Source organism: Rhea pennata, chromosome 6 (assembly GCF_028389875.1).
Source record: "Rhea pennata isolate bPtePen1 chromosome 6, bPtePen1.pri, whole genome shotgun sequence".
Classification (NCBI taxonomy): Eukaryota; Metazoa; Chordata; class Aves; order Rheiformes; family Rheidae; genus Rhea; species Rhea pennata.
Genome location: NC_084668.1, coordinates 5,215,277 through 5,232,422, shown reverse-complemented (window position 1 = coordinate 5,232,422; position 17,146 = coordinate 5,215,277). Strand labels below are relative to the sequence as shown.

Genomic DNA, 17,146 nt, shown 5'->3' with positions numbered 1-17,146 from the left:
GTTGGCTCCGCTCTATTCCCAGCAAACGCTGGGAGTTGTTAGGTTAGAAGAGGGCAGATGGGATTTGCTGAACCAGAGGCATGCAGGGAGGAGGAGATGTGACAAAAAGGAAATAGCTGTCCTTGCTCAAATCTGTATTTATTTAGCTAATGACCCTGAATAGGAATGCTTTGATTTAATTTAGAACTTTTTGCCTTTAATTTAGGAACTGGTTCAACCTCAAATGCAAAGCTTCTACCCAAGCATTATGTGTTTTTTGTTCTGTTTTAAAGCTGTGAAGCAAAATGGAGGTTTGGAGACATGCACATGTCATCTCATCTGTGAGATATCAGGGCAATAGCAGTGACTGCAAACTGGCAGTAACTTGCTAAATGAAGTTGCAGTCCAGGTTAGAGTAGTGCAAGTATCTAAGAAGATGTAGCTTTTCAAACTTTTGTGTATAGCTATACCAATCTCAGTGTAAAAGAGATGAGATGGCAGAGATGTATGCAGAGTGGATGGGAGAAGAAAAAACTTTTATTGAGAAGTGAGTTGCAAATGGGAACAGCTATAGCTGATAATCTCTTTAACTACATCTTACCTGAACTGTTGAATTTTTTTTTCTTGAATTTCATTTCATGAGTAGTTATTTGTGCTGCTCTTCCAAATGAGTCCTGTCTTTGCAGTGTCACAGCAGGAATTTCTCAGGTCATGTCTGAATGCTGGCACTCCCATCCATGGCCTTTTGAGAGCAGAGATGGCTCAGGTTCTTATACTCTATACTTACTGGAGTAAGGTGTCCCAGAAGCAAGGAGCACCTGGCTCCCCTATTGAGGATTAGCAATAGCAGTCAATACAGCCCTTGCATACACAAGTCAGTAAGCATAGCAAGAACGTGGTGGTTTCATTCATTTGTCTTGGACACCTCCCAGGTGAGCAGTTATTTCTCTTTCGTAAGGGCTTTTGGGGAATGTTCAGAAACATTATGATCTAGTGCTCTTCCTCAGTGGCCATGGCATAGGTTGCTCTACAGATATTTCAGCTCTTTGGAGAATTAATCTGATGGATAGAAGGTGAATGCAGATGCCATCCAGACGATTACAAGCTGGATGTGGCTTTATTGCCTGCTAGAATCAGTCATCAGCATTGTGTGCTGGCTTAACTTCTCTTCTGTGGTGTCCAGTCTCCACTCCCAGGCTTAAAAGTTTTCAGGATAGTAAGCATGTGGATTTACAGGCTACATTTCCTCCAAGAGCTTCTAGAGCAGAGAAAACTAGTATACAAGACATAATATATTATCATAGGAATGCTGAAGTCCTTTAAAATCTATACTAAAAGAAGATAAACCTGGGAAAGTCGTGTTCATAGCAAAAATGCAAGGCTTACCCTACTAGTGGTGAAGGACAGTGAGTGACCCCATGCTCTTGAACAAAAAATAGGTTTGGCAGAGTTGACAAGTAAGTAATCAAGAGAAAATTCAAGGTGGAAGTGTCATTTGAGCAGGGAAGCAAAAAAAAAAAAAAAAAAAAAAAAAAAACACTTGTCAACTAGTATAACAAAGAACAAAGTCTTATAGAGATGGTCTAAATAATTCTTTTAATGTAGAGTCTAAATAAGATCCTGTAGTGTTGTACCCTATCAGGGCTTGGCTAAAGATTTGAGATCTGGAAAATGTCCTAGGATTTGTAAGGTCAGTTATTTATGAATTAAGTTACTGATTTCCTTTTACATTTTAAGCCAATTTGCTAAGTTCTCTGCGTATGTTAAGATTCCTCCCAGAGTGAAAGCTCTGCACATAGACAGCTTCATTAAGTCATTAAATATTAAATGAACTAAATTAAGCTTGAAAAATTACCTCTGGCTATTTTTTCTTAGGTCTCTGGGATAAATCAAAATTACTACGTATTGTGCCAGAGACTCATCAGCTGGCTAAAGAGGCTTTAAGTTTTCCTTGTTTCATATTTTGTGCTTGCTTTAGAGGATGGGGGTTGGTTGAGTCATTTTACTCATTTTCGAGTGAAGAAATGGCTAGCTTCTAGGAGACTTTAGCTTTCAATTGCAATTTTCATAAGTTAGATTGAACTTTCAGCTGACTCTGTACACTATGTAAAGTATCTTAATCTCTTGAGTCCCAGTAGGAAGAGCTTTAAGATCCTTCATCTTCATTTCTTTTCCTGTCTTTCTTTCTAAATGTCCCAGCTTTGCTTGTATGAAGCTGTCATTTCTCTCCCTCTCTCCAAATGTCATTGTCCATGCTGAGTTGTTACCTGCTGGTTATCAGCAGCTATCCAGACGTGCTGCAGAAATGACTTTTAGATGTTAAAATAAAATGGAAGAGGCAGGGGAGAGCACAAGTCCTCCTCTTTGCCCAAGCCAGATGGAGAGCTCTGTTTATTCCCATAGTTTGGGGAAGCGACATTCCCACGCAATCCCTGCTCTGCTTATGCAGGAAGAGCCGTTTCAGTTTGTTTTACTTATAATATGCAATCTGTGTGACTAAACATTTGCTGTTCATGCAACTTGAGTGCCAGACACCTTCCTGGGGAAGGAAAGCAGTGTCACCCATTTCAACTTGAGCAAAATGGTATGAATGGGCTTTTCCAAGGTCGTGCAGGAAATTTGTTGGTGCTGAACCTGGATTTTCATGCTGTGTTGAATTTGTAAGTCAAACAGTGCCAAGCAGATGTTACCAGAGGAGAGCAGCTACCACCTTTCAGGACTATGTCCCAGAAGGTGGCTACCCCGTAGAGGGCTAGGAGAGACCAGTAGTGGTGGTGCAAGCTTGTCTGTCTCAGCTGGTTTTGGTGTCCAGGAGCACTTATGGCATGGTTTGATTGCAGGTGTATATGTAGCTATGATATCCCTTTCCACCGCTTTGGTTGCAAGGGCATCCTACATTCTCATATCCCGAGGAGTCTTGTCCTACCTGTTTGAACTTCTCAGGATGGCAGTCATCCACAGTTTTTTCTTAATTTGCCACTCTGTATTTAAGCATATATTTTTAATTCAATTCATCACTTACAGGGGAAAGGCTCAGCTAAAAAACAGCTGATTCTCATCAGAAATTACCACAGATCTTTTTTGTTAATGTACTGTCAGAAAGATGCATTCTGTCAGTATATCACAGTATTCCCAATTTCCACTATAACCAATGAATTTCTTATAGAACTTCAAAAAAAAAGTTTGTGCGGGACATATGTACAAAAGGATACCCATAAATGTTAAAAATCCAGTCAAGTGAAGTTTTGAAGTTAAGTAAATGTCTTAAAACTCTAAGAAAACTTATTGAGCAGCAGATTGGCTTTAGTTTGCTGTAGCTTATTTCTCTAAACCAAGGTGATTTTATCTCTGAATGAAAGTGTTCCCAATGGGGCTCCACTGTGCTTCGACTTCTCTGCAGTAACTTCACAATTTTGGTTGATTTGTCTTAACTTCTGAGCGTCCCTGTGATGGCAGACCACTGTGGGTGTGAAGGCAAGAATATTTATTGGGACCTTGGTTAAGTTTAATAGTGAATGTTTATATCGTTCAAGTACTGAGGCAGTGAGTTTTCTTACCATCATTTTGGAGTGGCTTCTCAAGCTGATAGCTTCATTAACACCTCCATTAGAATTAGTGTCACATCTGAAAATGCTGCTTCATTCAAATGGTTATAGTTTATATAGGAGATTAAATAAACCAAAGTACTGTTTAAATAATTTAGCTGAGACTCCCTTTGTGCAAGAAATAGCAAGAGACTTGAGAAAAATCCTTTGTTTTATTATTGGACATAGATGTTTTTGAAGCCTATGCTCTCACGTTTATTCCTATCATGCTGTTTGCAAGCAGGCGGTTTGTTTTTAAAGCAAAATGCAAAATAGCATTTAATTTGTAGTCCAGGCACAAAAGACATTTTTATTTTTCTACACTTAAATAGCACAGCTTGGAAGAACTTTTAGGGGCTTTTGGTTTAAAACTGCTGCCATCCAGTGGTTATTTGGTATGTAAAACTACTACTTTGTGATCTGTACCTCTGTGGTTGTTGAATGCTTTTCTTTTTCAGTGCCGTATGACAAATTGTGGCTATAATAAACAACACTTTTCAAGGGGAAATGAGAAAATTGCTTTTGCAACTTCTAGGGCCAACTACAAAAGTCCTTAAAGATCAGTGTGGTGCATTAGGATGCTCTCAACCCGTTTCAGTTCTCAAAGAGCAAGATCCTCAAAAGGAGAAAAGTTGGAGGGACCCCAAGTATAAATGTATTTTAGAATGAGACTAGCATCATTATGTACATAATTACTATTTAGTCTCTATGTAGAGCTTGTTATATAAATCAAGTATTTGAAATAATTTATTCTTTCTGAAATTTATTTCAAGTTATTCCACTTTATTCCGTAAAAATAAAGTTCAAATGTCCTTGAAGACAAGATCATATAAAAAAAATCATGGTTTGGATATATATCTACTGTAAAGAAACTTGGTTTTGGTAATAAGTCAAAACAGATGGGACTTGATAGCATGGCTGTGTGGAATGCAAGTGTATGCAGCTCAAAAGATACTTTCTGAAAAAACATTTTTATAGTGATGGTTATCTTCATAAGAAATGTATTATATATCTCTTTCCTGCAGGGTTGCTTTGTGGGATTTGATCTGGCTCATGCTGTTGGTAACGTAGAACTTCATTTGCATGACTGGGGAGTAGATTTTGCCTGCTGGTGTTCCTACAAGGTAAAATAGATTCCTTGTTTAAGAATATTTTCCATATTTGCAGTTTCTTGATGGGTCAGCAAACTAGTAACTGTTGATCAAGACCTTTGAACCTTTATCTGAGATGTAGATGGTCTTTTCATTTCTATTCCACTTGCTTCTGAAATCCCAGCTGACAGAGGAAGGAGAGGCACTAGAAGAACTTCTCTTATTTCATTTCTGGGATTTCATTTCTGGGCTTCTGAGAATGAGGGAATTTTATTAGAACTGATTTATTCAATGTGTCTCTCTAGGATTGGTTATAAAGTAGCAGTGCTGGTTCCATTTGTAATAGACTTATTTTCCTCTAGGAATCTTTAAATTTTCTTGGTGTTTGGAACACAGCCACAAAAAGGAGATGGACATAGTCGTAGGTGACAGGTTCACTATGAGCAGTTTGAGCAATGGCAATTGCAAATGGCAATTTTTTGTTTGACCTGAAAGCTGTAGTGGCTCTTGACAGAGGAATTTTAGAGTGGTGGTGGAACATCTTCTCAGGCTGTTGTCAGATGAGCCCTCCTGTTGTATACCACATGGAAGAGATCTTGCAGCTTCAGGATTTTCATAAATGGTTCCTGAATAAGAGAATATCCTTGTCTAAACTTAAATAATCTCAGATCACTACACAAGGTGTCTTTAGCTCTGTCAACTTCTTCTGATGTTAGAAGTTGATAGGTATAGTTGGATGACTTTATTGGGAGAATATATACAGATTAAGATATGGGGCTCCTTCAACTTTACTTCAATTTTTATGGACTTTTGTCTGTCACATTTCAATTATCACATATTAGCCAAGAAAGATATTTTTACAACCAAACTGAAAGAATGAATCTGCTTTTAACTAGGCCTGTGTTTCTAGACAAATGCTAAGACTGATGCTACGATCTGCAATTAGAAACCATTAGAAATGTTAAAATTGCCCTGCTTTGTAGTGCAGAGTCAGGGAAGGAAAGTTACACCTTAAGGATAATGGCCACAAGATGTGTACATCTTGATTTATTCCTTACAGTATTTAAATTCTGGAGCAGGAGGCCTAGCTGCTGCCTACATCCACGAGAAGCATTCCAAGAGTATTAAACCAGCGTAAGTATATTTCTGTACCTAAGTAAAGCTAAAAGGTGCTGTGAAGTTAAAATGAGAAAATGTCTTTGCTTTGAGTTGAGATCTGAAAGCAGCAAAGTATAAAGGATTCCTAGTCCGGAGCTGAAGTCACATTGTATTGGGGGGGGGGGTGTGTGTGTATGTATGTGTGTGTATAATATATATATATGTGTGTGTGTGTGTGTACACATTTGTATAGTGTATAGATGCAGAAGAAAATGTGACTGCTTCAAAGAAAAAGGCATTAGCCAAATGTTTGTGATTGAGGTATTGCATTAACGAAAAGGGTGGTACGAGTTTAGGTAACTTGATTATCTGACTTTGGTACCTCAGATGAGTTATTGTATACTAATTTTTGTTAATTTTGAAATTGTTAATGTGCATGCTCACTTCTTAAATTTCCTCCTTGAAATCTGCCATCAGTTCTCAACTAAATTTAATTATAAAAGAGAATGCTCATAATATTAAAAACAAGTAACTCAATCATGCCTATGAGACAATTTAAAGAGAATACTTAACTTTTTCCTTTAAAAATGGATTTTTTTTAATTATCGTAGTCCCTGGTTGATGAACAAAATCAAAGCCAGTTTCAACTCTGTGTCTAATAGCTTTTTAATGCTGGCATGTTTTCATTAAAATTATATCCAGTGGTAAAGCTAGGAAGCATTACATGGAGATCTGTGTTCTCAAAGACTTTATAATCCATGAAAAGCTGTGCTATCAGAGGTTAGCTGCATTAAAAAAAAAACTTATTTTAAATGTTATATGACTGTAGTCTATATATGGATATTAAGAACAGTGGGATTAAGACTCTTAATACATTGATAAATGTAAACACTTCTTCCTGGCTGTAATACCTGGAGAAACTACACTTGCTTTTAACTTGAAGAAGGCAAACTAAATCAGGTTTCAGAGAGAAATAATATTATAATAAGCTGCTTCACTGTACCATGTGCTGGTTTTAGACTGTCTAGACTCCTGGCAGATAACAAAATAACGCTGATGAGTTCTTCTCAGTCACCATAGCAGAAAACTCATTATAATGATATATGACCTGTCATGAGCTGACTTGATGTGGACACATGTGAACACTGGAAAAAATATTCTGAATATCTGGATATTTTTCTGGATTATTTCACCAAATTCCCTTTCCTCCTATATTATATTACATGGGGTTTTGGAGGTTTGGAGGCTTTTTTTTTTTTTTTTTTTTTTTTTTTTTTTTTTTTTTTTTTTTTTAATTGTCCATTGGCTCGTTTCTCTTTGGCCATCCCTTTCGTTGCTCCAGAGAACTCTGGCGGCTGAGGCTCTGCAGTGCAGCTGCTCTGCGCTGGCTGGGTTGGGTAGCCGGGGAAGATACTGGACATGCAAAAGGAGCGAGCCTGCTAGAAAGCAGAGAATAGCAATAGGAGGAATAGGGGAAGGAAAAAAAAAAAAAAAAAAAAAAAAAAAAAAAAAACCCTCAAGGACTTGGAGGCCTTTTTCCCTCCTTGATGAAATTTTAAAACTTTTTTGAGGGCAGTAGCTTGGTATTGCAGGTACGAGCTTAAATTAGTTTTTCCTGAACCAAGTTCTTCATACATAGTCATTAACTTGTGTATTGAATCTGGATACTGAATGTCTTAAATATAAATGCTTCTATGAAATAGTCTTTTTCAGCCTGTGATCCAATTAAGGATACAGTTCCAAACTTCCTGCAGAGACCTTTAACATTATTTAATCATAGTTATTTCATATTTCCTAAGATTTGATAATCACTCATCAAATTGTTTGTAGTTAATATGCCCCCGTTGCATTACTTTTCCACATCAAGCAGCCATTTCAGGTCTCCAAATAAGGCATTGAGACAAAGGAGAATTTGTCTATGTCAAAGTATTCAATTTTACAGCTGATTTAAATGCAGAGCAATTTGCTGCATGTTGTACAATCAAATAGAGTGGAATTTAACTGCTCTGGAAGTTGCGGATTTTTTCGTTGCATCGAAAATGTCTTCCGCTGTCGTCTGAATCAAGGATGACACCCAGTGGCCAGACAACTTCATTCAAAAGCAGAAGCACCCAGCTCGCCGCTTCTGTGTGCCTCAGCCCACGCGTAAGTGGGCGATTAAATTCCAGCCCGGCTGATCCCCTTTTTGTCTTTTAGACTCTCTATAGTACAGTTTTTAACTCATAGCCAATATTACGCGAGTCACTTTAGAAAATCCATACAGATGGGTAATTTTTCTCATCCTTCATGTTTTCTTCAAGTTATTAGTTAGGTAGCTTTTTTTTTTTTTTTGTATCACAGTAATGCACTGTATTTTAATAGTAAATATATGTCCTGACCATAATTCAAAGATGCAGACCTTGCATGCTTCTCTGTGCCCACAGTTTTGCACTGTTAACGGTGTAATGGAGCAGGCACTTGGTTTGCAGCCGTGCCCTTTCCTAGGAACTAGGTTCCCTGTAGGCACTGCCCACATCTGCAGCTCCAAAGGGCAGTCCCAGTGCTGGTCCCTGGAGCAGAGACAACTCAATGCTTGTTTACTGCTGCTTTCTTTTAAAATGGAACTGGAGGAAGAGATATTCATTTCTTTAATAACCTTCCTCCACCACTTTCCTCCTTTACATACCTGTAAGCTTCCTGTGAGTTTTTCCAGCCTCAGCGGTTTGCTAGCTAAGAAGGTCACTCATGCACAAGAGCAAGGTTGGATCGTTGGGCGTGGTGGTGGGAAGACCAAGGCTGTGAAGGTGGAGGTCCTCCAGTCCTCTGCCCAGTTCTGTGCTCCCTGGCTGCGCCTGGGGATGCTGGTTACCCAGTGCTGGATTCGTTAATTCACTGCAAGGGCCATGGGTCTAAAACTTACATGTTGTAGCCATCATCATTAACGTCTTTACCTGAATGTGTCAGGCAGTCTTTTGCTAGGGCTCCGTCTTTCTTCCTTTAGTAGTAAAACTGGATCAATCTGACATATATGGGCCCAATATATCCCTCTCCTCACATGATCTCAGCTCCTTTGAAGTCTTTTTTAATGCTAGAGAGCTTTTTAAATACCTGCTTGATATATCACAACGCAATCTATTCTTGGCTAATTATGCTAGGGTGATGTCTCCAGGGGAGGATTTCAAATAGAAAAGGCCTGGCCAGAGCAAAAATAAGAAATAATACTGAAACTGTTTGGCTAGTAGCTGCCTGCCTGATCCTCTGTTGCAGACTGTCTGTCTGAACTCGGTTATGTTGCAGAGGGGATGTTTTCTGAGATCTAGGTAGCACTAAGTTGTCCAACTAATGCTGAAATTCAACTTGCCTTGCCTGTTGTGTCCTGAAAAAGCTTCTCTTTTTTTTTTCCCCTCACTTTTTCCATTTATCTAAAGAAGGATAATTAAAATTTATGAAACAAATTAGCTATGCAGAAACATGAATGTTTAAGTGTATGGGGCGGAAGGGAATGCAGAAGCTGGGTTTCACACTGGAGTATCCACAGTTATAACTGCGCAGTGAGTTTAACTCTGCTGTCAGCTGGCATAAGGGTTGGGAGGGGGGAAACTCGCTGAGCCCTGAGATAGGGGAAAAGAACAGACCTCGCTGAATCCCTATAATAGAAAGTAAGGCACAATTTAAAAAGATGAAAGGGAAGTAAATGTATGTAAAGCAGCCAGGAGAATAATAGATAAGCCTTGGCAGAGGATTAAATGAAAATTGTACACAGTCTACTGTTTAAAATGAAAGGACGTATCAAGACTTAACTTTAGCACAGACTATCAGCAGGTAGAGTTTAAAAATAAAAAGTTTGTGTGATGTGGAGAAATGCTGTATGTGCCGTATGTCCAAAGAGCGTGTTGGCTTTTATTGCTGAATAAAAAAATATCAAAGAACAAAACCCCAAAAGATAACTATTTCATAAGAGCTTTGAAAAGCACAGGGTATCTTCAAACAAATTCTTTGTAGACAGAGGTGAGAAATCAACCTTTTCTTTTAGATCAGTTTTCTTTTTGACTTACGATCCCAATGAAAATGCCAGAGCATGGATGGGAACCCTTTATAAAGACCCGCATAGTTTTGATATGTGAACTTTTACACTGCTGTATAAAATACACAAAAATAAGATATCCAAACTGTCTGTCTTCTCTGCTTTGCTCTGTTCTCAGAAGCTCTGCATATTGCAGCTCCAGTGACAGATCGTATTTGCTCAGTAATTTTTATTTTGCAAATGACAGCTTGATTCCTTCCTGGGCTGGTAGCTCCTGTTGAGCTTCCCTCTAGTTATTCTCGATTTTTGAGGAGACTCTACATTATGCCGTTCTTCACTGGAGCCACACAGTTCCCAAACTAGATGGCTGAAGCTTCTGTGAAAATAATGTACCTGTGAAATAGTGTGATTCTTGTTGGGACAAGGGGATGGTCACAAAAAGATTGTGAAGGTTAGAGAGAGACAGAGATAGCGCATGCATGTGTTATATATAAAAAATAAAACAGTGTGTATTCCTATTTGGTAGAGATACATATAGTATAGTGTGTATATGTAGATATATATAAAGATATAAATATATATAAAGATACTGTGAAGAACTGTATTTGCTCTTGGTTAAAATGCTTCTAGGAAAGATAGACCAAGATGGTCAAATTTTCATTGACCTTTACTTTCTTTGGAGTCTACCACATCTGCACGGCTCAGCTTTTCTGAAAATTATATCGTATCAGGGCACCCTGGCTGGCGAAGGAGAGGATCTGCAGAAGCGATATAGAGGGCTTCCAGGAAGCTGCGCAGAATGGAGCAAGGTCAAAAGTTAGCGGTCACAGATAAAGCGTACAAGTTTGCAGAAGGGTCTGTCACTGGTCCTAGCGCACTCAAATTGTTCAGTAATATATCGGTAAGCTATTTGTGGCACGCAACGCTTGTCTCTGGAGTGCATAAAATATCCCATATTAAGGTAAAAATGAACTGTTTCTTTGCCAAGGAGATGAGAGCAATTTAGCTCCTTGAGCTAATTTAAAAACCAAAAGTTAAAACCTCCCTTGGGAAGAGACTGTTTAGGAATAAAGGCATTGGCTAATTAGGCTTAATTGCATTGTCTTGGGACAAGTGATTTATTAGGCCAATCTAGGCCCATGATGGGCCTGCAGGGGTGTGTTCTCGGCTTCACCAACTGAATGGCAAATATCCAAGAGCATCCTTTAACTTTAGAGAGTCTTTGGGAGGAAGGAGGAAAAAAAAAAAAGTGAGGTTAATATGCGTTCACCTATTCCCATATCATCTATCCTCATTCTCATCTTTTGAGCTTTTATGCGTCCTTTCATGTCACTCCCAAGCCTATGGTTGTCTCCTTGTTCTCTGCCAAGCACTCGCTCCCCCTTTTCCTTCAAAATCCTCCTTTATAATTAAGTTCTATCTTCAAGCAATCTCTCTCCTTTTGTCATGATAAATAATCCTCTCCTCCTCTCCTCTCTGCAGGTGTTTTCCGATGTCTTGTCACCTTTGTCTTGGTTAGATTTTGAGGTTTTTTAAAACAGGAACTGCATGTTTTCTTGTAAACTCGTGGGATTATGTACTAGTAAAGTTCCTGTATGTTAAGTTGTATTCCCTATAAGATGCTATGCATGTGAAAGTAATGGTTAATGTCGTGTTTTATTTCCTTTTGTGTCCTCCCATGCTGCCCAGACACTTAATTTTACTTCTGAGCACTCAAAACTTAGAGCATGTGGAAAACCAGAGACATGTTTCCTGTAAAACTTGTCAAATATGTAAAATACTGTTTTTTAAAAAGCATGGGCTGAATTCTGCTTTTGATGCCTATTATCAAGACATTCCTTTGCATTTTTAACCTGCAGGCTTGGATTATCCATGGGAGACAAGAGGCCTCAGAGCATTTGCAGTCACCAGGAATGGTAGCAGTGAAGTGGTTTTATAGCTTATCCATTAAGACAGTATTTTTTTTTCTTGTTCAATATTGTCTCCTACCTCCCTACCTTTACTTACCTTATTGTAATCAAGAGGAGGAGGAGGAGGTTTGCTAAAGATAGTAAGAAAGTCTGTACTGGCATTACAACTTAAACCTGGACAAAACCCCTGTAAAGATGAGCAAGCAAACAAAAATGCTTAGCTTCACTGAGTCAGGTCTTTCTTCTCTAAAATAGTATTTATAGCATCGGTGTGTTTGGTATAGACATCCTGAGGAAAGATTTGTGGGTTTTATGTATCTTAAATCTTTGCCCTGTGGCTCACTCTTTCATATGTTCAGGCCAGTACTACGAACAAACGTATTTTAAAACATGCTTCTTCTCATAACCTCTTTTTAGTCTGAGGCTGGTCAAAAATTCTTGCAATTATTATTAGTTTTTAGAGAGTTTGATAATGCTACCAAGCCCATGCAGCGCCAGCATATACCCAGAGCTTGTGGCCAGTATCTAGGTCTTATCAGCCTACCTGATACTCGGTGCCTCCAGAAGGCATATGGGAAATTTGTGCAGGCAGTACACTGAGTATATTGGTTGTATGAGGGGTCAATTCAAATTTCTCTTGCATCTCCTTCTCGATCATGCTGGCAGGACACAAACTCTTCAGTCTGCTCTGCCATTGCCCCTTCCTACTCGTGCCCTTGGAAGCACGAAGGTGGCTGGCCTATGCTTCTCGAGATCACAGTTTCCCTGGTTGCAGCCTGTGGTTTTCCTCATCAGCCGCTGTAAGACACAGCTGTTTGAACGCAGGGAAGGCACAACAGGCTTAGCCTGTTGGAAAGGTGAACGTAGCCTGGGGGCAATCCTTGCATCCCTGCTAACTAGCAAGGAAGAGATCCCAGAGTCAACGCAGCTGCGGAGGATTTTGCCACTTACATTGCTAGCCATGTGCCTTTTTTTTTTTTTTTTTGATTTTTTTGCTTTTTTCTACCTCACATTCTCATTTTTGTGCTAAGACTCTCATTTTAGCACATGTCCTTTAAACATCAGGTTCGTTCTGCATGTGTTAGTTCACTAGCCTGTTGTGGGGAGCTGTTTCTAATTCCTCAGTACTGAACGTGCTCTCAATGTCCTGGCATGCCTCACGAAACTGCTCTAATCCGAAAGCAGCAGCTATAGTCCTTCATGTGCCCTTGGTTCGCTCACCTTTTTATTGATTAGTCCCCTGGAGGACATTCTTGTAACTCGGTTATCCGTTCAGCTGGGGTCTCGTACACGGAGCATGTCGCAGAGTTTGCTCTGCCCTGGCCAGATACCTTCCTGCTTTGGCCGTGGCCTGGGGATCACGCAGCTTTTCGGAGAGCTTATCGATGCATCCTCGTCTTCTCGCCTGCTCAGAAAGGTCCCAAAGTCATGTTTTCTCATGAGGTGAAATTTCAGCTCTCTTTGGAGGAGCAGGGCCTCTAAAATAACCCTGAAAGGTGCTTGTTTGTCCTCTTAATTTCTTCTCTTAGAGTTCAGCTCTGTAAACTGAGATTGAGTCCACTTCTATGTGTATCATTTATTGGGAGAAAATGTTTTGAAGCAGTAGATTCTGTGTTAACTCTGACTCTTAAAACTTTGAATTCAATTAGTTCTTGCCTATCCTCTGACATACATTATTAAAAAAAATCTAATGTGAATTGTTCTTTGTTTCAGGCAAAGAGCAGAGGTGGTAACTCCTACATTTCAGCTAATAAGGAGTCTAGCATGATAACGGTCTTGCATTAATACTGCAATTGCTGTGTTCAAAAACAATGAAAACCTGATGAAGCACAGTTTCCCAGATCTTAAAATTTTTATATTATGTTTCTGTCATATATATATATATGTGTGTGTGTGTGTGTGTATTATTTAGAAATCTATCTTGATATCATCCCCTCAAAGATTCATTCAAGGAATTAAGGAGACTGTGTATAGTTCAGCAAATGCATCATGGTAATCAAAACCATCCAAGTCTCCTTTAAGTCAGAATTCACATTTAAAAGTACCTCTAGGAGGGATTGTTGCTTTTGCTTCTTGTTTAATTTAATCTATTTGAAACAGCCTAGAAAAGTTTACTGAATTCTTAACAAATGTAATATGCTTTTTTTATCGCCATAATATAATTGGGAGCTATTCAATACTTTATAAAGATCACTGAGAACTTTATTAATAATCTCTGAGTAAATTGGCTCCCTGCTTGATTTTTAATTTCTGGTGTTAGGCAGAGGATTTGATTTCCTCTTACTAAATGTGCTAGCATACTGTTGGCTATATTCCCTCTTTATATATCTGCTATTTGGCTAGTGGAAGTAATATATGAGCACTTTGTGATAATAGTTGTTCATAAGCTGATTTAACAGTTTTTAATTCAACTTCATTAGCTTTAGAGGAGTCGGTTTTTTGGAAGATCTTTTCCCCAGGATTTAATTTAGGCTCTGGTTTTGTCTGCGGCTTGATCATACCTTTCTTTTGCCTGATCATGGTGAATGAAATTATCATCGCTCATCGCAGGTGCCTTTGAGGTCTCTTGGAGCGCTGTGCGCAGCCACCGTGCCCTGATTGCATTGCCCAGTGCTGCAGCCATTTCTCTTCCCCATCCGCCGAAAACAGCAGCTTGTTTCCTGCTGCAGAAGTCAACTCAATCTCCTCTTATTTGGACCTGGAGGGGTAGTAGGGAGGGATAAGTTGAGACTGGTGTATTCCCACTTGTGTTGAGTCTAAAAGACTAACGAGAAGAAAAATCGATTTAAGAAGAACGTGTGTAGCCTCTATCTTCAGATAGCTATCAGCAGTAAGTCACCTTGTGCTTGATTGACCAAACAGCCAGGTTTTTCACCCAAGGGTGTTTCTAATTGCTGCAACAGTTGCAGTGAATTCTCTCCTCCCTGAGAACAGTGATGTCCAGGAGCCCAAGAGCGCCATCCAGTTCCTTTGGAAAAAGGGTGATGGTGAATTACTCAAACATAGACGATTTTGTAATTTCCTCCACTGCAGTTGCATAGTTAACTATGTGTCAATATTTTGACTATAAAACTGGTTTTAGTGATTTTGATCTTTGCTGTTGAAGTTTGCTACTAAGCAGAAAAATGAATTCAGCCATTTTTAACTAAGACAGATTTCAAAATAGAGGACAAATTGTCTCCCTTTAGATGGTACTAAAAATGCAAGCTACTTAACAGAAGAAAAATGTCATGCTATTAGCTTCTAATACAATCATATTACTTTGGTCTTTTGACAAAGTAAAGCCTCAATGATATTAAATATGAAAAGTTACTACTTTCACAGCAGCAACTTTTCATGAGGAGTTTAGGTTTTTTTCACAGAGTTTTAAGAGTCTGTACATTAATAATGCATGGCGTTGCTCACAAGTCACACATGCTTAATAATTAGGAAACATTTGTAATGAGTTGAAAAGGCTAAGGAAAGCATCGGGGTATGTGGAAGTCCAAAACTACAGAAGTCTGAAGCTAATAATTACCTGGGCTTCAAAAGCTTTTCAAATTCTCACAACAGATTCTACTTAAAATTAACCACAGACATTGCACAGAAGAGAATAATGAAATAAGTCCAATCTTACCATTTGGGATAAAGGATATCTGAGTAGTAGGTATAAGATACAATAGATATAAAGGAGAGGAAAAAAAAAAAAAGGAAACAAGGACTTTAAATATAGCTTTTGGCAATTGTGCCAAAGTTTTCTGAAGAAGATAATGAAAGTTAGGTTTCAAAATATTACTGGGGGCTAGCTGCTAATTTCCTTAAATCCCCCATGCAAATCCTAGCCAAGCATATACACTATGAAGTATATTACAGCTGACAGCTGCATAGTATATGAAGACTTTCACCTACACAAAAATTAAATTTTGTACTTCAGCAACAAAACCACGAGTCACTTTGCAACTATTCCTTGTTTTGATTAAACAGAGATGTCATTGCCATACCAAATACTGCTTGAAATGTTTTCTTCTGTCCTTCCATCTGTCCTTCTGTCTGTCCTTCCTTGCAGCAAGCTGTTGTCAGGGGAGCCCTGCGTCGAAACAGGACATCGCTGCTGCCCTCGGTATTAGGTAGACCGAGTCGCAGCGTAGTCAGGCGGGTCGGGATAGGCGTCGTTTGCAGGAGATCATTTCAACCAAACAGCAGCCCACGTTTCAGGTAGAACGTATGTGGGGAAAAAACATGGTCCTCCCACTTGGATTTTGGTTTTGTTTCACTAAACTACTGTATGGATGTGATAGAAATACTGATTTTTTTTTCTTTATGCTTTTCTTTCTTGACATAAGTGCCAGTTAAGTGACATGGAACAAGAAAAAATATAAAATTCTGATCTCTAAAACTTTAGAGCCTGAGAGGATGATTCAGGGAAAGGCTGAGGGAAAGAGAGGGGAAAAAAGAAAACTGTGGCATCAGCCATGACCTCCCATGCCCCTCTGCCCATCTGTATTTCAAAAAATCTAGTGTAAAATACTCCAAGGAAATCTACTTTTCTATTCTTACATGGTCCTCATTACTAAGTATGTGAAAACATGGTAATGAATATATTTTCACTACTCACCAGAGTGTTATGGCAGTGCTCAGCATCATTTCTGGAGATGAGAGCTTGAGGCACAGAAAGACTAAATGACTCATCCATGATCAGGCAAGTCTGTGATAGCAGAGAAAATTGAAACTCCTTCTCAAACCCGAGTCAGTGAGCCAAAAATATGCTATGTAAAGTAATGAACAGCAAGTTTTTTTGCTCTGTTTAGAAGGCTTTTTTTTTCTTCCCCTATTTATTCTAAATTTTGGCATCGAATCTCCAGGAGTAAAACTATGCCCTTGGACTTGCAATCAAATCAATGCAATATATGTATATCTATGTGCATACATATGTATACACACAGATATTTAAAAACATAATTAAAAATGCACTAAAATTAATGAGGAATAGAATGGACAGACTGTGTCTTGACTGTTGAGCCTGGTCATCATGTCTGTCTTCAAAGTCTCCTTGAAGCCCTAGCGGACCATGTGTGTTCACTAATAATGGATTTGTGTAAGTCGCAAGTGCATGGGCTGTTTTTTCATGAGATTTGTGCTGCTAAGTTAGGTGTATGAGTACGCTGGACTCTGCAAGGGTGGGACAGACGTGGCTGTCACTCCACACTTATATCTCTGTACTTTGCGCAAGATGCCTTGGTGCTCTCTTACCTCTTACAAGTACTAGATTAGGTTTTCTAAACTCCATTTATGGGAATGTACAGATACTGCATACTTGATGCCTTCAGAAGTAAAGAAAAGGCTGGCTGACAGATGCAAATGTAAGAAGAGCAGACTGACAAAAATCAGAGTTCTGAAAATGACGCTGGAAACTCGAGCTGTTTGTAAATTTGGGCAAGAGTCAGGTGGCTTTGGGAGGGTAATACAAGAGTTTGTTTATGTGACTTTGGCTTCTGGGAATGA

General features: G+C 38.9%; 1 protein-coding gene across 1 annotated transcript in view; it reads left to right on the top strand.

Annotated features, from left to right (window-relative positions):
* Nucleotides 1-17,146, top strand: part of KYNU (kynureninase) — a 51,516-nt gene that overhangs the window by 25,246 nt on the left and 9,124 nt on the right. Inside the window, exons 8-9 of the mRNA XM_062578840.1 lie at nt 4,589-4,687; nt 5,715-5,788. Coding sequence (XP_062434824.1) covers nt 4,589-4,687; nt 5,715-5,788 — 173 coding nt within the window. The remainder of the gene's footprint in view (nt 1-4,588; nt 4,688-5,714; nt 5,789-17,146) is intronic.